The following is a 22,474-nucleotide window of genomic DNA, read 5'->3' on the forward strand; positions in this document are numbered from 1 at the left end:
ACAAAATTTGAGAGCATTCTGACATTCTGAGGATAAACAACTTACAGTATTCTATCTAAAACATAGAAAGCCATTAACAAGGTATTGTTGTTTGAGTGTGAATGTTTTATTGTAACTAGTATTCTGTATTAATGGAAGAGAGGTACTAAGTGCTCCTTAAGTAAGTATGACAGAGTAGGAAGGCTCCCTGGAAACCATCCAAATTCTCACAAGGGCCTGAGAATGGAACACTTACTAAGGAGTCAGTATAAAAAGACAATATGTAGTAACAGAAATATTGTAAGTAACTATTAGCTATATTGCTAGAATAACTGATGTATTATCATTTTTATTGTTTTTCTAGATACTATAAAAATACAATTATTGAGTCAATAAATATTCCTACAAGGCTTTCTGTGTTTGAAAGTGATTTTTTTTTCTAAGTCACTGAAGAGAAATGATCTATAAATTAGTATTTCTTGGCGTTGACATTGTTGGCATTTGGGGTACAATTATCCTGTTGTTAGACACTACTCCGTGAGTTGCAGAATGCTTAATACTGTCTTGGAAATCTACCTGCTTGGTGTCAGTTACATCATCTCCTCCCTGAGTTGTGACAGCCACAAACAACTCCAGATATCACCAAATGGCCCCAGTTCTATGGGTGGTAGGAAACTGGGCTTCACTGAGACCAGCACCCTAGAGTTCTCATTTGCCTACTAGCTACAGGGCTATGTTGAGGTCTATTTCCTCTGATATCATTTCTGATCCTTCTGGCAGTTAGCAGAATTATTCAGTCATCTATTCTTCAAACTCCAACCCAGATCAAAACCAAAGGCTATCTCTTCACTCTGTCTCCATGAGCTGTAAATGTGTGGCTGTGGTCTTTTGTTTGTTTGTTTGTTTGGTTGGTTGGTTGGTTGGTTGGCTCTTGGGTTTGAGCTTTGTGTTGTGCTTTGTTTTGTTTTTCCCATGGCTTCCTGATGCAGTACCTGTTGCCTAGGATACTCATAGTCTACCCCTCTGCCTAAAACGAGTCCATCATCTAGGATCAGAGTTAATCTTTACTCTTCTCTATTTCAGTAATACTGTAGGGACATATATAGTGTTGTAATTAGCTTGTTTACTGTCATATCTTTCTAAGTCACTCTCTTGCTAGTTTGTGAATGGTATGAAGGTAGAAATTATGGTTGCACCTATAGAAACTAACACATCTGTGTTTAGTATTTACTGAATGAATTAACAAATTAACATTGCTCATTTTTCAGACACATTCACCGCCTATTTTCCTATTCTTTTAATTTATAATTTCCCCAGATATTTCACCTAAAATTGCTAATCTAAATATCCTGTCAAATATATCTTAATTTTATACTAAATTTAATCAGTGAAAACAAAATGCATTTGTTAACTATAAAGCCTTTTATTGACACTTAATTTTTGAAGGAATATTTCTTGGGTGCATACTGTACCCAAGACACTATTTAAAGTCTTGGAGAAATAGTGGAAGATAAATCAAAATTCCAGGCTTCAAATGCATTTGAACAAAATCTATGTGTAAAGTATATAATTTTTTAAAAAAATGCTAGTTGCTAAGTTAATACAAACGTTTAATAATATCATAGGGATAAGACCTCAGTGGAATAGACAAAAAACAGTCAAGATTTGTAGAGTCAGATTCTGTCCATGTTTAATCTGTTTTCACCTCTTAAGAACCCCTAAATCTTCCTTATCCTCAGCTATTTAAATGATCTTTCAAAAGTGTTCTCCAGGAACCAAGTTTCTGGTTGTGTGTATACACACACAGCACACAGGAAATGCCTGAAAGAGAGAAATTAAAGTGGCAAGTTCTTTGCATTCTGACAACTTAAGAATACTTTGACAGTAACTCACTAACATAAGAGGCAGATACAAGTAGAGTGGGTATTAAAAAAATGAAGCGTGAATTGGAGTAGAAATACGTCCACTTAACCAATGGCCATACATGGTTGCACAGGAGAAGGTCATCAGAGGGAGGTCTAGCTTATCTTCAGAGATTATCTTTTTATTCATTGAATATATAACAAATACAACAATATAATGGCAGTGCCTGTCTGTTGAGTGCTGAGTGTCACACTGATATGCTAGATGTTAAAGATTAGAATTTTAGCAAAATACTTGAGTATTTCCTGATGTCATTTCCACTAGAATTTTTAAGTTGCTTTTTCTGCCCACCTCATCCTCTTCCCCATCTTCCTTCCTACTAGTGTTATAATTTGGAGGTTTTGAGACTCATGATGTAAATAAACAGAGCTGGCCTTGATTGCCTAGGTAGCCATGCATAACCTTAAAATTTTCATTCTCTTGCCTGCCCTTCTTAACCTGTTAGGACTGCAGTTGTTAGCCATCATTGTGGCTCCCAATAGGATTTTGTTCACGTTGTGATTATGTATAAGAAGTATGAAAAAAGATGGTATTTGGAACTAAGACATCATAAAAACCAGATTAACCAAGGTTTGGCTCATTGCGTTTCTGAAGATACATCTGGAAGATTTTATTTAATGGTGGTTCTCTGTGTGCTAGGTGCTGTGTCTACCATCCATTTCAAGGGACAGCAGCTATCAGACCTTTCTAGTTGCTCTCTTAAGTATCTATTGTTTAATGGTAGCTCAACCATAGCAGACCTGCTTTCAAAATCTTACCACCTACTCCATTTCATTCAGCTCATCTTTATAAATGGCAGAACCCAAAGTCCCAGGTGCCCTACTTTCTCATACTCTACTACCAATCAATTAGTAAGTTCTGTTACTGTGTTTCCAGAATGGACTCAGAATTATAATTTTTCTCTCTGCTAGCATCCCAATCTAATCGTCTCTCATATAAGTGATAGCAATGGCTGAAAAAATTTGTCTCTTATTTCAAATTTGCCCCTTTCAGACTATGTTTAATGACTTTATTGAATTTATTAAGCATAGATCCTCTGCTACGCAAACATTCTGGTGCTTTCTCTCCTCCCCAGGACCTACTGAAGCCTCTGTCCTATCAGGCGATCCTTCTCTCATACTTGATGGCTTTCTAGGTTGTTTATTTTTCCATTCTTCTCTCAGTCTCTTTATTGTAGGCATGTAGTTCATTATTTTGATTCTTGACACATGAAGTAAACTTGGGAACTTTTCATCAATGATACATCTCATTCTTTTCCTTGTGATACCTATGTGGAAACTCAATCATGTCACTTAGGTATTTACTCTGAACTACGTCTGCTTTCTCTGACTGCCTGTTTTAGAAAGTCAGCAACTTGCCTGCTATATCTCTCTATCTACTTTTCTTCGGTGTACCATGAGCAAGGACTTCTGTATGCTTTATTCCCTGATACACACAAGAAGCTAATGCATACTCCAGAAATATTTGAAATTAAATATGTAATGAATTTCTTTTTTGTATAATTTTTATTAGATATTTTCTTTATTTACATGTCATATGATATCTCCTTTCCCAGTTTCCCCTCCAGAAAAAAAATTAAAAAATTAAATTAAATTAAATTAAAAACAAAAAAGAAAAAAAGAAAAAAAACCCTGTGCCCTCCCCACTCCCCTTGCTCACCAACCCACCTTCTCCTGCTTCCTGGCCCTGGCATTCCCCTACACTGGGGCATAGAACCTTCACAGGGCCAAGGGTCTCTCCTCTCATTGATGATTGACTTGGCAATCCTCTGCTACATATGTTGCTGGAGCCATGAGTCCTACCATGTGTACTCTTTGGTTGGTGGTTTAGTCCCTCGGAGCTCTGAGGGTAGTAGTTAGTTCATATTGTTGTTCGTCCTAAGAGGCTGCAAACCCTTCAGCTCCTTGGGACCTTTCTCTAGCTCCTTCATTGGGGACCCTGTACTCAGTCCAATGGATGGCTGTGAGCCTCTAGTTCTGTATTAGTCAGGTACTGTCAGAGCCTCTCAGGAGAGAGGTATATCAGGCTCCTGTCAGCCATCACTTACTGGCACCCACAATAGTGTCTGGATTTGATGGTTGAATATGGGAAGGATTCCCAGGTGGAACAGTTTCTGGATTGTCCTTCCTTCAGTCTCTACTACATAATTAGTCTCTGCAACTCCTTCCATGGGTATTTTGTTCCCCCTTCTAAGAAAGATCAAAGTATCCACACTTTGGTCTTCCTTCTTCTTGAGTTTCTTGTGTTTTGTGGTTTGTACTTTGTGTATTCCTATCATCTAAGCTAATATCCACTTATCAAAGAATGCATACCATGTGTGTTTTTTGTGATTGGGTTACCTCATTCAGGATGATATTCTCCAGGTCCATCCATTTCTCCAAGAATTTCATAAAATCCTTGTTTTTAATAGCTGAGTAGTACTCCATTATGTAGATGTACTACATTTTCTGTATACATTCCTCTGTTGAGGGACATCTGGGTTGTTTCCAGTTTCTAGCTATTATAAATAAGGCTGCTATGAACATAGTGGAGCATGTGTCCTTATTACATGTTGGAGCATCTTCTGAATATATGCCCAGGAGTGGTGTAGTCGGGCCCTCTGGTAGTACTATGTCCAATTTCTGGAAGAACTGCCAAACTTATTTCCAGAGTAGTTGTACCAGCTTGCAGTCCCACCAGCAAAGGAGTGATCCTCTTTCTCCACAACCTCTCCAGCATCTGCTGTCACCTGAGTTTTTGATCCTAGCCATTCTGACTGGTGTGAGGTGGAATCTCAGGGTTGTTTTGATTTGCATTTCCCTGATGACTAAGGATGTTGAACATTTCTTTTGTTTCTCAGCCATTCGGTATTCGTCAGTTGAGAATTCTTTGTTTAGTTCTGTACCCCATTTTTAATAGGGTTATTTGAATCTCTGGAGTCTAACTTCTTGAGTTCTTTGTAAATTCATACAGAACAAAGATAATATATATTGGATATTAGTCCTCTATCAGATATAGGATTGGTAAAGATCTTTTCCCAATTTGTTGGTTGCCATTTTGTCCTATTGACAAGTACTTTGTAAGTCGCCATACTTCCACAGGGGGCTCAAGAAATTTTTTTTCCCTGTGGACACATGTGTGGTTATGTTGCCTATGAATCTAGGACTCTTCTCTATGGAAGACTCTTTTTCCCTGGGGAGCTACAACACACAAGTCTACTTATCCCAGAAAAGAACCAGGGACAGACCAAAGTAACAAGTGTACCAAAGTCAAACTTGGTGAACCAATGAGCTTTGATTAGGGTTTCTAGCAGGAGTATTGGTGAGGGGGTTACTTACAGGCACAGGACTGACTCAAAAGCAGCTTCATTACTGAAAACTCCAGCCCAATATGGGTGATGGTTCGGGAAAGCTGTGTATCTGCTGCTCTCTGTCTAACTTGTGCATGGGCAGACAGGTCTGAGAAACTTCTTAACAGCTCTGAGTTAGAATCTCCTCCCCTAGCCGCCATTTATGGCTTCTATCAAGGAGGAGAGGGATCTTTTGAAAAATATGCAAATTTCTACTTTCCCAGATATACTCTTTTGTTCATCTCTGGAGTCTCATGAGTCAACCTTTCTCCTTCCTAGATGGTATTCAAAGGAATCTGTTGTTCAAGAGACGTCAACTTAGTCTTTAGCTTTGTAGAAGAGCAAGTGTGCTAGTTAGTTTTAAATGTCAGCTTTCTGCAATCTAAAGGCACCTATGGGAAAAGCCTCAATTGAAGAATTGTCTGGATCAAGGTGGCTTATGCTCTTTTCTGTCAGGAAATTGTTCTGATGGTTCAATGATGAAGGCAGACCCAGCCTATCATGGGGCAACAGCATATTCTAGGAAGGGCACCCTGAATTATGTAGGACAAAGCAAGCAAGCAAGGATGGGTTTCTTCTCTTTGATCTTGACTGTGGATGTGATGCGGGCAACTACTTCTAGTTTCTTCCCTGATCTTCCTCGATAATGGACTGCAACCTGGACTTGTAAGCCAGATAACCTTTTCCTCTCCTAAATTGATTTTGGTCAGATTATTTGTTATGTAACACAGCAGAAATGAAATATGGACTCCGAGTATCTAACAACGTGAATTTTTCTGGGAATTTTAAATGGTATTTATTTTATATATATATGCATATAGATGCACATTCATATATAGTGCCCTTGGAAACCAAGAGAGGGTATCACAAACCCTGGAACTGGGTTTTCAGGCTGGTTGTGAGCGGCCTGGTGAAGGTGCTGGAGACTCAATCCTCTGGAAGAGTAGCAAGTACTTTTAACCACTGAGCCATCTCTTCAGTCCTTCATTTGGAAATTTTGTCAACACCCTTCAGCTGAAGGTTTCTTGTTATTCAATGAATTTGATTCATCATTTATTGAATCACTTTTATTCTTCTACCTCTCCAGTTCCTCTTAGTTGGTATCTTCTAGTACAGTGGTTTTCTGCCATGGTTGCATAATAGGGTCCTTGGAGAGCTTTAGAGACTCTCACAGGGTTGCTAATTTAATAGCTCTCAGTACAAGAGGGAGATGGGACTTGTGCCTCCTCTGTGTTTTAAAACTTCCCAAAGTAGCTGCAGCAACACAAGATAGGGTTGCATAATTCTATCTGTCTTAAATGAATTCTTGGATCTCAGATGTGTTCATTCACTCATCCATGTTCACATTCCCTGCTTCCACATTTATTTTTTTATTTAATGATCTAAGATGCTTAAGATGTGATCTTATGAAATGTTTGAACCTCTACCATATGAAGCTGCATTTTCAAATACTTAGGCTTTTCAATACAATAATGAGGCATAGAATGCATTTCTGGAAGAAGCTTTCAATTATAAATAAACTGGACATGCATGGGTATAAAACCTGCCACATTTAACACATATTTATTGAATACCTTTGTACACACAGTTCCCCATCTGTGTTAAGTGCTGTGGCCATGCTGGGAGCTGCTGGAAGGGGGATTTGTCAACTAGCCCTCGCCTTGAAGCATTAAGGATTTTTAAGAGAACATGACAATATCACTCACTATAAAGAGTCAAAACATATTTACCTAATTCTGTGAAGTACAAGAAAGAGAGAAGCCCTGAAGAGTAGGAGGTCAAAGTAGCCAGGCTGTGAGGATATTGCCTTCTGAGGGAAGAATAAGGACAATTACATAATTAAGAGGAATGGCTCTGTATCCAAGCATGAAGGGAGCTGCCAAGACTATGGAAATAAACAGATCTCCCTCACTGCAAGCAAAACAATGGGTTATGTGTTCCAGGCTTTTTCCAAAGCTACGTTTGATTAATGTCTCATTTTCCATAAAGCAGGTCACAGTAATTTCCATTGCAATTGTAGTATTAACAGGATCATTGTTTGCCTAGAAACACTCATGGGAGTATTTGTCAGAGAAAGTCCTTCTCAAAATGGTCTGTAGAGGATGACTATTCTCCTGACACAAACCAGTTACTGAACACAGATCTTCACTCTCCCCAGGAATCTGATCTCACCTTCCGACTGGCCAGTGGGTTGGTTATATGGCAGCCTATGTGGGAGCACAGACAGCCTGAAGTCTCCGGCTTTACTGCCCTGGTAAAGCCCATAAGGAGCATCATTACAGGTTTGTGTCTCCAGTACCCAGTGGGTAGCCTTGGTAGGCTCCCTTACATAAGGGACTGTGGTGGAATGGCTTCCTTTAAGAGGATGGTGAGAAGCAATTCTCTCCGGAAAGTTGCCTGGGTGGCCTGGATAACATGAGACACGTATGTTTGAGTCATGTGACTTGGGGTAAGTCATTTACCTATCTTGCGCCTTTGTTTCTTCATCTGAAAACTGAGGATTAAAATATTAATAGTTTTTAGAAATACTGTGAAGAATAAATTACATATGTATGTATCAGCTAGAAAAATTCCTGTCATATAGTAAGAGATCGCTATTATTGCCATTATTATTGAATCATGGGTATAGTTGATGAAGTAGGTTGTCTTTAGAGATATCTTCACAATGTTTTATTACCATCAAAGCATTTTACTTGAGAAATTGGACTTGTATAGTGAGTTAGTCCTTCCTATGGTTGAGGTCAATTGTAGAAAGAGCCCAGCATGATAAATTTATAAGTATACAATAGGTTCACCCTTTACTCTCAGTTCATCTTTTGCTATATATGCAATGTAACTCCAGTATGTATAATTCTATTAATGTAAAATAGAGATGCTATGCCACCTTACCTGGCTTCTTAATAAATGTAAGTGTGAAGGGGCATAAGGTACTTGTTGAGGAATAAATGCTTAATAAATTCTATTCTTCTAGTCTGTCCATCCTACTTTTAATTTAAAAGTCAAAAATAAATAAACTACATGAAAAAATCTATATATCTGTATATATATATATACATCTGTATATATATACATATATATATATATATATATATGCATCTGTGGAGATGGGTTTTTTAGTTTTTAAGTTTTAAACACAAACAGTGAAGGGTTAAGTATATAAAAAAGACTCTGTAAGTGGAAAAAAAAACTCTGAACACATTCTTCTGCCCTTTTTCCTCTAGAACATAACATAACTTTCCAAGTACCTGATATGTTAAGGAATTATTGTAACCATCAAATTCCTTATTATTTGTCATAGATTTGTAAAGATTCTTATTGTAACAAATAGAGTCATTCAAAGAAAAATTTTACAGAATAAATAAGTACATGCATGCTACTATATATATATCACTAGCTTTTGAAAGATAAAGAGTAATATTGCAGTTTTAAATATCAAGCTACCAAATAAGTAAAGGTGTTAAAGCTGTGAATTTGCTTTAGATTCCATGTTTGGGATGAGATAAATTAATATGGATTTAAACAACTGGAGACAGGAAGTAAGATGAATGTAAGATTACTTTTAAAAAACTAAAAGTAAAAGAAATAAAGCTGAGTAAAATATGAATAGGTATAACCAATTGTTAGTAAAGTCTCATACCTTCATAAGTTAGAGAAATTTAATTTTTAACTTTTTGAAGTTTTGCTGTAGTTTTTCTATACAAATGAAATAGCCCTTCACAGCTAAGGGTCTGAATCTTGACCCTGGAGCCTCGTACGTGCTTAGCAAGTTCTCTACCACCAGTATATGAAGCTAGCCCTCTTGCTCCCACTTTGATTAGTACACAGGCAGTCATTTAACACATTTTAGTTTCTAAGAAACTAAACCTCCACGAGAGTCCCTGGATTCATTATTCACTTTCCTGTCCTTTGACGTCTGCAAGGCACTCATTGTTGGTTCTGTTCTACTGATGCCCAGGACTTGAAACTGGTGTCCAGCATCTGAAGAGAATTCAGACAGGACCTAGACCACATGGCTAGATTCCAGTCATAAGCAGACACTGCTAACACAGATACCCAATGTTTCTAAGCCAAAACAAAAATGTAGTCTACTTGAGTCTTACTATACGTGTCCCACCTGGTGCCTGAAACACAGATGCTGATGTCACAAAAATCTGGTTTGGATCCTTCCTAAACATGTCAAATTAAACTTCCTCTTGCCTGAGTTTTTCATCCGTAAATCAGCATAATGAAAGAGCAACAGAATAGAGTAACCAAAAAGATTAAAATAGTTAACAAATTTCAACTAGTTAGGACAGGCCTTGGTTATACAGTAAGGGTTGGGTAACCCATGCCTGTCTTATTTTTATTATCACCAACTCCTAAATTTCATAAGGCAGAATAAAGAGATGAATATATAAATTGCAAACTGAGAGATGCTTGTCTTTACTGGGTAATTGATTTCAGTCACATCACACGAGATCTGATGTTTGATGCTTTTCTTTTCAAGGGGGTAATATCATATGAAACTTGAAAGTGGCGAGAGCATCTGAGATGAAATGAACTTACAATCTTATAAAATCTGCGATGAATTTTTTTTCTATCATCTTTGTAGCCAAAAGAAGCTCTCCAATCAACAGTCAGAGTCAGACCTGTGACTCACCAAATCAAGACACAAGGCAGCAAGGAGAGGTTAGTTTGTTATAATCATGAGAAGAGGGGGCTCTTTGAGAAGTGCATTGCAAGGGCTCGGACTTCAGGTTAGATTCATTCTATGGCCTAACAGCCCTGTCCTCCATCCTGAACCTGTGGCTTTGCTCAATCGAATTTCTTCTGTCAGTCAAGTGTAAAAACTTAACTTTAAACACCTTCCAATAGTCTTGGGTGTTGAGACAAAACAGTGTATGAGTGTTTCACCTCAACAACCAGTTTATAGTACCTAGGACTTGATCTTGGTGGCTAGCATGTAACAAAAAGTATTAGCTGTCATTCATCTAGCATCAAATAAAATGTCGCTTGATCCCCCCTCACCCTCCATGTAATCAGTGCAAAGTAAAAACTCGGTGCCTTCCATTAAAGTTGGGATTTGTTTTTGACATTTTACTCTGAGGAATAGCATGATCTTCCACTCTACCCTCCAAGCTAGGGTCTTTGGGGTAGCACTCAGGCACGTGTGGCTACCAATCCCTTGAAATGTGGCTATAATGAGTTGAGAGTGTTACACATGTAGGCCATTTTTGAAAATTTTGTATGAAAAAGGAAACATCAATAATTTTATATCACTCATATGATGAAATGAGTTTAACCTTATAATATATTATTAAAATTAATTTCAAACATTCTGCCATATGTGTGTGTGTGGTAGAAAACAACCTCAATTTTATTCCTCAGGTGCCATTTTCTGGTTTTTCTCCTCCTCTTCTCCCTCCTTTTCCTCTTCCTCCTCCTTTTTGTTGAAGATATTTAAATCTCACCCCAGGGCTTCTGCCCTGTCTTGATCATTGAGTTACTAGATGAAAGACACACTCAGCCTTTATATTTACAATGAGCCTTAAACAACACAAGATCTGGGCAGCTGTCTACCCTCCATGCTGTTAGAATCTACTTTCCTATTACTAACCTGAGCTATTACTTACTACTTACTATGGCCTGCTCTTAACTCCTATTGGGCAGCCTTCAGAGCTATGCTCTCTTGACTTTTACCATGGTGGCTTCTCCTTCCTCCTCTTCAGCACCTTCCTCTTCGTGGTCCACCTTTCCCCACACACAAGGCCATGAACCCTAAACCCCACCTATGTTTCTTCTGCCCAGCTATTTGACATCTTTATTCACCAATCATAGTTAACTTGAGAACAGGGTTACAGGGGCTACAAGCAGACTGTTGGTCTTGGGAGCTGCACTCAGCATTGCAATAGACAGTAAAAGACAAAACTTCAAAAACTTTGCTTCTTTTCTGAGACAGGATCCCACATTGACATGAAGCTCATCAGGTTGGCTGACTTACAAGCTCTAGGTCCTGTCTCTGCTTCCCCTGGCAATCTTAAGTGATGGCCCAGGGGTTCTGGGGATTGAACTCAGATCATGATTATAAAGCAAGGACTTTACCGACTGATCAATCTCCCCAGCCCTCCTTTACTATTTTTAAAATTAGTGATGGAGCTGTTCATAGTTTGCTTTTCTAATATATATATTTCCATCTTTACATTGTCAATTCTTGATTTGAAGGTTCCAGTTCATCAGATTTTTGTTTTTGTTTTAGTGATGCTGGGCTGGAGCTAAGTTGTTCACACATGGTAGGCAATCGTCCTCTCATTAAATGACTAGAACACACCCCCAGTCTTCTAACTTGTTTTCCATTTCCCCAATCACCATGAACACACAAAGCATATGGATGCTACATGGTGGTTTGATAAGCTTCAGAAGGCTCTTTCAGGAGATTTCTATTTGTTTTTCTATAAAGTACAAGTGGATTGTGTCTTATTTTGTGTGAGAAGATAAAACATATAAGGGCTAAATTGCTTTGGCAAAATGCTTGAGGGTCTTTGTACTTAAGAAGTTAATCTATGATACCAAGGAAAACATTTCCCATTTACTTGAGCAAAATTGCATGTGTTAGCTGAATGGAATTAAAATAAGTTACTCACTTGGGAGGCAGAGGCAGGCGGATTTCTGAGTTCGAGGCCAGCCTGGTCTACAGAGTGAGTTCCAGGACAGCCAGGGCTACACAGAGAAACCCTGTCTCGAAAAACCAAAAAAAAAAAAAAAAATAAGTTACTCAATGAAAGGAACCATTGAGTGTGTGCTTACACACCAGATAAAGGTCTCCGCAGACAACTGAAAACTGTGGTATACCCATTTTTGATGAATTATGGGAAAACTTCCACCCTCAGATTGCTTCCTGCTAAGCTGTCAATATGCTGAGCACCATACCCCTGTATGGTCCCAGTTATTGCTGGCATGTCTTTACTGAATGTGGGGGTTCACAACTCAACTGTGCATGCCAGACATAGAGATGAAAATGAAAACAAGGAAGGAGACAACATGAAATAAAACTTACAAAATACTGAAGCTCCATAGTTGCACTGACATTCATGCTTTCCATAAATCTATTTGCATTGCCTTTTAGACAAAGGCAAATCTCTAGGTCTATGATCCTTCATTCTGCAAAGGAAACTTCCAATGTATATGACTCTGTGTGCATGAAGGAGGTAAGTCTAGAGAATATGCACAAAGCAAGGAAAGGAATTAATCTACTGTCTCATCTCCAAAAGGGACTTCAGGTGGTCAGTGAAGCGCTGCAGTCGGATTCCATCTCACCTAAGGCCACCATCTCAGGCTGCCATCAGGGAAACTCCTTAGATGGAAGCCTGTCCTCCCAAACATCCCAGGAAAGAGGCCCATCACATTCAAGGTACTTCACTAGAAAGCTAGATAGAAAATGAAACGTATCCCAGTTACCAAAAATTAGGTTGGATTCTTGCTTCATTTACAGTCTTTATTCTTTAAAATGTGGGCGTGTTCTTACTATGTATATAGTTCTAGCCAAGATATAAATTGTTATTTCCAAATACATGTTATGAATGTCTCTTATTTCCTTATTTTAACAAATTAGGCTAGAAGTAGCAAGACATGTCAGATTTAATGAGATGCCTGACTTAAATATTCAAGTGTAGAAATCCCAATGATATTATAAGAAGATTACACTGCAGCCACATTTAAGGCTCTGCTGTAGTGGAGAAGGGTACTTTTCATCAGTAAATCCCTGTGTTGAAACGGGTGTTGCTAAAACGCTTTGAAGTGATCAACTCAACTCCTTAAACCTTCCAACTCTTCCCTGTTATTTTGTGAACATATCAAGTTTGCCTTCAAATACCTTCGACAAGAACCAAGCGCATCTACCTCGTCCAACTCCCTGATGGAATTATAGGAGCCCAGATTCATAAGACATGCCCTTTCACCTAATGAAAGCCATAATTCATAAGACAATCTGTGTATTTCCAGTGAAAGTTCTGTTTAGATGATAGTACTTTAAATTAAAGTTTAAAATATCCTTTTATTGAGTTAAAATTTCTATGCTGTAAAATCAAACCTGTTAAAGTTAATATTTCAATCCATTTTAGAACATTTCCATCATTCATGACATGTGGTTAACTCCACTCCCACACAGACTTCAGAAAGTCTCTGATATACTTTCTGCTTTGGTTTTCATTTTTCAGCCCTGTGTACAAATGGGATGGCTCAGTTGGTATCTCACATCCTTCTTATCTTCTTTCATTTAGTGTAGTGTAAAAACTTTAAGGAATTTTTATTTGCAGCATTGTGCTCATCAATGGTTTATTCTCCTTTATTGCTGAATATCATATCCTTAGCTTGTATAAATATATCAACCTTTTTTACTCATCATTGGGTGGAGAGTTTGTTACCATGCTTTGTATGAGCAGCACTGCTGTGACCCTTCACTTAAATCTTTTATGGACATAGGCTTCCATTCTATTGGTGGACAGACATGAGTAGAATTGCCTAATTGTGTAGCAAATTGATGCCCAAAGTTGAAAATAACTAACTTTACTTTCCAAAATGGTGGCACTATTTTACAGTCCCCCAGCAGTATACAAGCCTTTGTATCCCCAGGAACATTTTTTGTTCTATTTCTTTTTTTATTATAGTCATCCTAGTGGGTTCCCACTGTGGATTTCATTTATTTTCCCCTAATGACTAAGGATGCTAAGGATGCTTTCATACTCTATGAGCTATTCAGAGGTACTCCTTTATTAAAGGGCTATTCAAACTTTTCCCACATTTTAATGGAAGTGTCTAAATGTTCACTTTTAAGAATTTTTAAACATATTCTGCATACAAAGGTCTTATCAGAAAAAAAGATTCACAGGTATCTCCTAGTATCTCACTCAACTTTTCATTTGATAGTTTTAAAATGATTTATCTATACATCGCCCTAAACCAGATTATATAGCTATACTTAATTTTGAATCCTTTCTTAGATGTATTGAAGACAAAAAGCCATGTAGAAAAACTCTGGAGTCTTTATGTTCAGAGGCTTTGTACCTATGCATTCATTCATTGGTTTCTATTTCAGTAGGTGGTCCAATCATGGACCCAGTTATCTCAAAAGTCCTAGAGGTACATCTCAATTAAGGTCTAGATTCATACTCTAGCTCTTTAGAACAACTAGCCAAAATACCTGAGGTTCACCCCAATCCAAGTTGTGTACATTCAACCTTCTTAATGCCCCCCATATCCTTTCTCATTGTTATTTAATTCAAACCCCTATTTTCCTATTTAGATTTCTGCCACTGTGTCTAGTGTTGTATGCATGGTATTTTTATTCACTGTGTGTGTACTGTTGGACCCACACTGCTCCCAATTGCCCATGAACTAAAGAGACAAATGACATGTAACCATGTGTGGTAAAATAGGTACAAAACCTACCTGCTGTGTACATGGCTACTGAAAGAGAGGTGGGACACACTGGCTGCTAGCAGTTCTGATGCTGAGCTGCAAGTGTGGGAGGTGCTCCAATAAAATGCAGCCCACTCCTGCCCATGGCAAGTGGCTTCTCCTGAGCTGGTTCTATCCTCAAAATCAGTTTTCTCTTTGCAAGAAAGGTAGCACATGTGCATAGCTTATTTCCTGCAATTAACATTTGAGGAATGGGACTTGAGAGCCTGCCTTCAAGTTTTCATTGTCTCCAGAAGTGTTTTTGATGATATAATGCCTTTTAATTTTTTTGTAGGTTCAGTGTGAATCTTATTGGGATCCAGTGAAATAGACATAATCTGCATTTGGATATCCCATCTCTGTCTTAAGCTTCTGTGAAAGAATAATTATCTAATTTTCTTATAAGTCATTATATATACATATATAAGACAATTATATACTGATAATGTCATATGAGAATAATAAACTATGAGATTATATAATAGATAATGCAAAATTAAATAGTATATACTATGTATATCACATTACATAATAGATCACAGCATGAGAATAATAGACTATTATATGTGTATGTGTATGTGCATATGCAAATATATATGCATACATATTATATAATATACTTGTATATTATAAATAAATATGTACATATGTATTTGCAGCACACTGTCAAGGTTTGTAGAGGGCCTTTGTTAGATTCAATAGTATTCTGAAATAGGACTTATATTATTTTGAAGTTTTAATGAGTGATTTTATATCTTCACTCTTGGCTTGATGTAGACTTTGTTTATCCAACAGCTCCCTGGATTTTAGTTGTGCATTCAATTTAATTTCAGCATCATCTGTTCTCTGTAAAATCGAGGAAACTCTAAAATTATTATGTCTCATGGTATAAATCTTTAATAATTCTTTTTTAAATTTCTTTCTCTTCTCTTTTGGTTTTCTATAACCAGCAAAAAGAAACCAGAAGGTCTTCTAGACCTTATTAGGACATCTCTTTCATTAGGTCACCTAGTTGACCTTATTAGGACATATTTGTGTAACTTCCACACCAAAAGAAACTAAGTCCTGTTTATACATAGGAAAAATCTTCATCCCTCAGTTCCAACAGCATTTTTTACACCCTGTGAAGCCCACTAGCAGGTTCCTCAATGTTCAGAAGTTTTATTTACAAACTGTGTGGAAAATTTGTATTAAAAAAACAATTGCGTTCCTCATTTCTTTTTAAGGGTCAACCATTCTCTGAGTTTAAGGTTTTATCTTGTACTAAAGTCTGTTTTGGTTAGCCTCAATTCCTCAGCTTTGAGGTGGCTCTTTAAGGCCACACATGGCACAGAGACTGGCTTTTCTTTAAACAACTTATATAAGAGAGAGTGGTAACACCAATAAAGATCTTCAGTGTTCTTATTCAGCACAGCACACTCCAAAAGTCACAGACTGTCCCTTCTATTGTATTTTACAACATCCAACCAAGAAATGAGGCAGAGAACATTGGGAGCTATTTTATAGGGCAGCTACAACAAACAGTATTGATAATAATGTCACTATCATTTTACACACTATACCTTTTATTATTAATTTTTCAACAGTTGTTAAATATGTCTCTTCTACAAGTTTTGTTTTTTTCATTCCAAAGTGTTTAATTTGATTTGATTTAAGAAGTAGTCTCTTATTTGTTTGAAGTATAGGCTGATGCCAGATACTTTTAAAAAGTCATAAAAACAAGTATGCAAGCAAAATCTCGAGATTGTAAAATATTCACATTATGTTTCTTGCATAGTTTTCTTGAGCATTAGAGATTATAAGTATAATCAGAAAATGAAGTTCTTTTCTGTGAAAACTAAATTGTATTAATTCTAATCTGATTATGTATAAAATCAAATATAGCTAAAATTCCCATTTTCTTATTTGTGAAAGGATGTTTTCTGATATTACTAAACTCAAACCATCTCTCTATCATCTATCTGCACACCTATGTGTAATCTGTCCATCTACATGTATTTCTTAATGTAAACACTCACACACATACACACACTCACATTCCCATAGCACAAAACAACCACATTATGTGAATTAGACATGAATCAGTGGCACTTTGAAAAAAAATGAGTTGTCTTCTCTCTGCCTAGAGACAGTGGCTGGTTACCATGGAAATTATGCACAAGTTAGACCGCTTAGCAAATGCTGGTGTTAATGTATCTCCATTGGAGGAGTTCTTGTGCTTATTGGACTTGAAGAAAGAGCCTTAATAACAAAGCTGTGCAAATATCCTAGCAACAGAAGCTGTCTACCTACATCAAGCCAATCCAGTTCACTGTGGCTTTTGCTCTGACCTTGACTGAACTCAGCATTACTCTTTCCTGCACACTGCAATCAGTGAACAAGTAGCTAGTTTTTAAAATTAATGTAAGATTACATCTTTAATTACCATATGCATAGTCATAATTCACACTTCATTAGATGCTGCAGAGGGTCAAGACTGATTCCCATACTTCTCTGCTAGCACAAACTGTTTCTTCCAGAATAGCCACTTGCGTTCATTTGTTCTACTATCATCTTTCAGTGCTTGTTAATGATAACCTGGTGTCCCAAAACTGTACTTGGGCTGGGAATAGATTAAATTAGTCTTACCTTTGCGAAAGGTTTTTCTCACCATAATTCTTTGTTGTGTATAAATAACTACAGAAATACTTAAATATATTTATTGTACTATATTTATAATTCTTTATTAATATTCAAAATCTTGAAAAATAAAAAGTATTCCTCCATATGCCCATTAGGTAAATGAATGCCATTAATTTCTCTGTAAGTGAGCCACTCTTCATTTATTCATGTATTTCATTTGTAAGTAAAATTATATTCATATTGGGTCATGAAATTTTCATTTTTTCCTACTCTCCCAAGGTTTAATTTAGTGAAAATGGCTCTTAACTTCCATTGGCCAGTTAATTACAGTTGTAATGCTGTTCTAGATAAAATACTTTATCTTTTTTTTTTTTTTTTTTTTACTTTTTAATGACTATTCCAACCAGTAGACCTCACACTTCAAGTTTAAGGGGGTCATTGAGGGGTAGTCATTTTTGGGTAGCAATGAATGACTTCTATGGGATGGAAAACTAATTGTACTTCTGGATAAGAAGACAAGCTCAGACAAGAAAGTGAGGCAAGAGCTGGAGGGCTAAGAGCACTGAGAGCATGTGACAACTGAGATCAGAGGCAGGGGATAGCAAAGTAGCAGAGATCCCTAGAGTCTTGGCATGAAAGTAACAGTTACAGACCTGAGGAGGAGGAAGAGGAGGCACAAAAGTGGCAACCAGAAAGACTGGAAATAAAGATCCTCAGGGTACCAGACAGAAAGTAAGAATTACAGATAGATCCTGAAGGTAACTGATGCAGTGAAAGGAAGTTACACATTTACTATGGAGCAGAGAAACACTAGCCACAGAAAGGGGAAAAGGGCAAACTTTATTAGAACATGTAAATATCTTCTATTAAGAGGATGAAGGGGGTCATAGATGAGGGGGCTCATTAAGGTTCACTAGGTTTTATTTTATTATAGGTTCCTGGGGACCTATCATCTCCAGGTTTCTCCTTGGTTGGTCCTATATGATTTCCTCCCTTAGATAGTCTTTTTTTCTCCCTGTTGAACATTTTTGTACCAGGAGCAATCTCATGGGGTGGAGAGGGGACAAACTTGGGAGCAAGAAACAGCCAGTCTCAAAGAAGCCATACCTGTTTCCCAGATCAACTCGAGTTGCCCTTAACCTCCTTCCGTTTCAAATAGATTTCACTCCATATCAAACAGCTGAAAAGTGAATCTGTGATTACACTAGTTAGGGACATATTTTTAGTCTCCAGTCACAAACTTATTTATATCCATGGAGTCTTGCTGTTCTGCAGCCTGTCATACAATCAATGAACTGGCAAGCTCTGTTATAAGAAGAAATAAAGAAGGAAGGATGGAAAAAGAATAAACTGAGTGTGTAGAGAAAAACATAAATCAGATGTCCTGGGACATGACATGGAATCCCAATCATGATGTTTACATTTAGTAGTTGTTTTGATTGTTGGTCTAGAAGGGGAGAAATTTTATAGGAAACCCTAATGTCTGTTTTCTTAACATCTTCCCTCTCTCATGTGCTGCTTGGGGACATCAGTGGTCCATTGGAACCTCATAGGGACAATGTCCCAGGGATTTGGAAAATTTAGGAGATAACCTAATCTAAAAACTATAAAATTTGAGAACTCTAAGGTATGATATCATAGGAGACAGTTTACTCAAAGGTGGGAGTAATTCTTCTGACCTGCTGATATCTGCCTTCATCATGGAAGATTAGTCATGAAAATAATGGCTTTCACTGACTCGTATAAATTAGATGACTGTCATGAAGCCTTGGGGACCTAAAATTACACAGCTGGTAGCCAGCCAGCCTCCTAATTTTCTTTTCTTTGTAGATCTAACATGGGAAAGAATTCATGTTAACTTAGGTGTAAATGATAGTCTTAGAGGAATAAGTTCGATCATGATTCTTTAAGGAAGAGAAATGGAATTTGGGGAGGGGAGAGTAATGAAAGTAAGTCTCTTAGAAAATGTATAGAAATGAAAGTCAAGGTTATTGCTTCTCCTCAAGCTAGTGCTCAGGGTGTAACCAGTCAAGGTTCAGAATGCAATGAAAAACCTAGTGGTAATTTGAAAAAAAAGCATAACAAAGTTTCTTTACCATAAATAAGTGAATAAATAATAAATTTTAGTTGAAATTCAATACATCAACAGCTTGTATACCAGGGCATGCAAATAGAAAATAAGGCTGGAGTAGATAGCATGGAATAGCACACCTGTTATCCCAACACTCAAGAGACTGAAACAAGAAGATTGTAAGTTTGAGTCCAGGCTGGACTCCTTAGTGAGCTGGGAGTCATTCTGAACTATGTGAGAAGTTATCTCAAAAACAAAACAACTAGAACAATAAGAAGAGGGAGGAGGCAAAGGAGGAAAATGAAACATACAGAAAAGGAATGTCCAGTACACATTAGACAGACTTTGCTCAGCATGGTCTAGATTTTCAATTTCATTCTAAGAATGAATGTTCTGAGGTATGGAGAATAAAAGAAACAAGAAACTTTGAAGGATGTGATTGTGATTCTCTTGGTGTGATGTGTGGGTCACTAGCACTTGAATGGTGTCTACAGGTAAACCTGATGAGGAGTAGTTAGAAGAAGAATCGATAGGACTCGGTGATGAATTTAAAGTTGGCCTGTAACTGATGATCAGACTATTGCAGTTCCCCGATCCAGTATATGCACATTTAATAGGATTTCCATCCCAGTTAGTAATTTTGTGTGTGGCATCCAAAGTGTTTGAGTTTTTGTATTTAGTTTCCTAATTTCTAGTTAAACTACTCAGAATATTCAACTATAGGACACCACTAAAGGCTGGGGAGATGGCTCAGCAGTTAAGTACACTTGCATTTTTGACTGGCAACCTAAGTATATCTCTCTAATCCTCCTAGTAGAAGGAGAGAACTGATGGCCACAAGTTGTCTTCTCGTCTTCTCATCTCCACACCCACAGTGTTACAAGCACTCACATCCATGCACACGCACACACACACACACACACACACACACACACACACACACTAAAATACAATAAATTTTGAAAAAGAAGAAGCGAGTATTTTAAAGACAGCAATGACATTCAAAACTTTCATGCATGTGACAGTTGCCACTCAGTACAGTAGAGGATGTTGGTAACGAAAGTAAGAACAACAGTGTGGCATGGACTTTGATAAGGGAGTAGTAGAAAGGGCTGTGAAAATAATAAGCAGGTTACCAGATATTATGATCTGGACTTGTTTTTCTTTTAATATTTCTGAAATGTTCAGTTTTATGTGTCTCTCTCTCTCTCTCTCTCTCTGTGTGTGTGTGTGTGTGTGTGTGTGTGTGTGTATGGTGTGTATGTGTGGTGTGTGGATATGTGTGTGTTGTGATTCTTAATGAAACTGTAAAGTAGAACAAATGTTCCACCAAACACTCAAATCTCTACTCCATGTTATTTATTCTCAATAGCAGGCAACACTATTGTTAATTTGAAACCACTGGAAAGTTATGGATCTTCAATCCAGGACATGCCGATAATCCTAGCACTTGGGAAGCAGTGTTAAGAGAATCAAAAGATTAAGGCCAGACCACATTTCATAGGGAGACCCATCTCAGACAAGCAGGCAGACAATGAACAAATATGTGCCTTGGAAGTTCAGGAACCTTACCCATCACTCTCAGTGGCTGCATTTCATTTCAAGAAGCTATTTCTTTGTGTGGGGTAGGGCACCAAACCTTCCTTTCTGCATCATCTAACTAAGAAGGAAATGGTGCTTAAAAATCAAGTTTCCAGGTTAGATCCAAGGCGACTTCATCTCCATGAAACCTGATTTATTTGGTCATTTACTTCCTGTCACTCTTACTATGCTGGATATACCACAAGAAAGACTTTTGTACCTATGGCTGTCCTAGTTTGGGCTGCTGTAACATAACCAGAGTGGTTTCTAAACAGGGATATTGTATTGCTGACAATCCTGGAGGCTGCACATCCAAGATTATGGCATCAGGATGGTTGCATTTGCATTCAGACTGATGACTTCTAGTGTTCCCATGTGATACGACAACAAGAGGGCATTCAGAAAACCATTTCCTAGAGGGTGTTATACCTAGAAGTGAAGACTTGTGGCTCAATTATTCCCACTCCTAACTACTAGCACATTGGGATTTCAGATATTAATTTTGAAGGACAAAATTACTAACTCTAATGCTACTAAGATATCTAACATAATTAATCTAAGTAATTGTTTACAACTATTCTTTAGTAAATTGATCATAAGTTCATGAACATATCAGGCATTTAAATGAAATAATAGCATTCCAGAAATTTGAGAATTTTTTGTTTTGTTTTTATTAGATATTTTCATTATTTACATTTCAAAAGATAGCTCCTTTCCCAGTTTACCCTTCAGGGGTTGAGGGGGAAACCTATTCCCTCCCCCCTCCCCCTGATCACCAACCTACCCTCTCCCATTTCCTGGCCCTGGCATTCCCCTTCACAGGGGCATAGAGCTTTCACAGGACTAAGGGCCTCTCCTCTCACCCACTAGGCCATCCTCTGCTACATATGCAGCTGGAGCCATTAGTCCCACCATGTGTACTCTTTGGTTGATGGTTTAGTTCCTGGGAGCTCTGAGGGTACTAGTTAGTTCATATTGTTGTTCGTCCTAAGAGGCTGCAAACCCTTCAGCTCCTTGGGTCCTTTCTCTAGCTCCTTCATTGGGGACCCTGTACTCAGTCAAATGGATGGCTGTGAGCCTCTACTTCTGTATTAATTGGGCACTGTCAGAGCCTCTCAGGAGACAGCAATATCAGGCTCCTGTCAACCATCACTTACTGGCATCCACAATAGTGTCTGGGTTTGGTGATTGAATATGGGAAGGACTCCCAGGTGGAGCAGTCTCTGGATTGTCTTTCCTTCAGTCTCTGTATTGTATTTCCTTCAGTCTCTGTTCCATAGTTTGTCTCGGCAACTCCTTCCATGGGTATTTTGTTCATCCTTCTAAGAAGGATAAAGGATCCACACTATGGTCTTCCTTCTTGAATTTCTTGTGGTTTATGGATTTTATTTTGGGTATTCCGAGCTTCTGGGCTAATATCCACTTATTAGAGAATGCATACCATGTGTATTCTTTTGTGATTGGGTTACCTCACTCAGAATGATATTCTCCATGTCCATCCATTTCCCCAAGAATTTCATAAATTCATTGTTTTTAAT

General features: G+C 37.7%; 1 protein-coding gene across 14 annotated transcripts in view; it reads left to right on the forward strand.

The window, feature by feature from the left end:
- Unc80 (unc-80 homolog, NALCN channel complex subunit) overlaps positions 1–22,474 on the forward strand; it is a 191,719-nt gene that overhangs the window by 7,774 nt on the left and 161,471 nt on the right. For all 14 annotated transcript variants that reach the window (XM_031367798.1, XM_031367795.1, XM_031367789.1 and 11 more), the window contains exons 5-7: positions 7,389–7,512; positions 9,822–9,898; positions 12,478–12,617. In XM_031367798.1, the coding sequence (XP_031223658.1) occupies positions 7,389–7,512; positions 9,822–9,898; positions 12,478–12,617 (341 nt within the window). The remainder of the gene's footprint in view (positions 1–7,388; positions 7,513–9,821; positions 9,899–12,477; positions 12,618–22,474) is intronic.

The sequence above is a fragment of the Mastomys coucha genome, unplaced genomic scaffold (assembly GCF_008632895.1).
Source record: "Mastomys coucha isolate ucsf_1 unplaced genomic scaffold, UCSF_Mcou_1 pScaffold14, whole genome shotgun sequence".
NCBI lineage: Eukaryota > Metazoa > Chordata > Mammalia > Rodentia > Muridae > Mastomys > Mastomys coucha.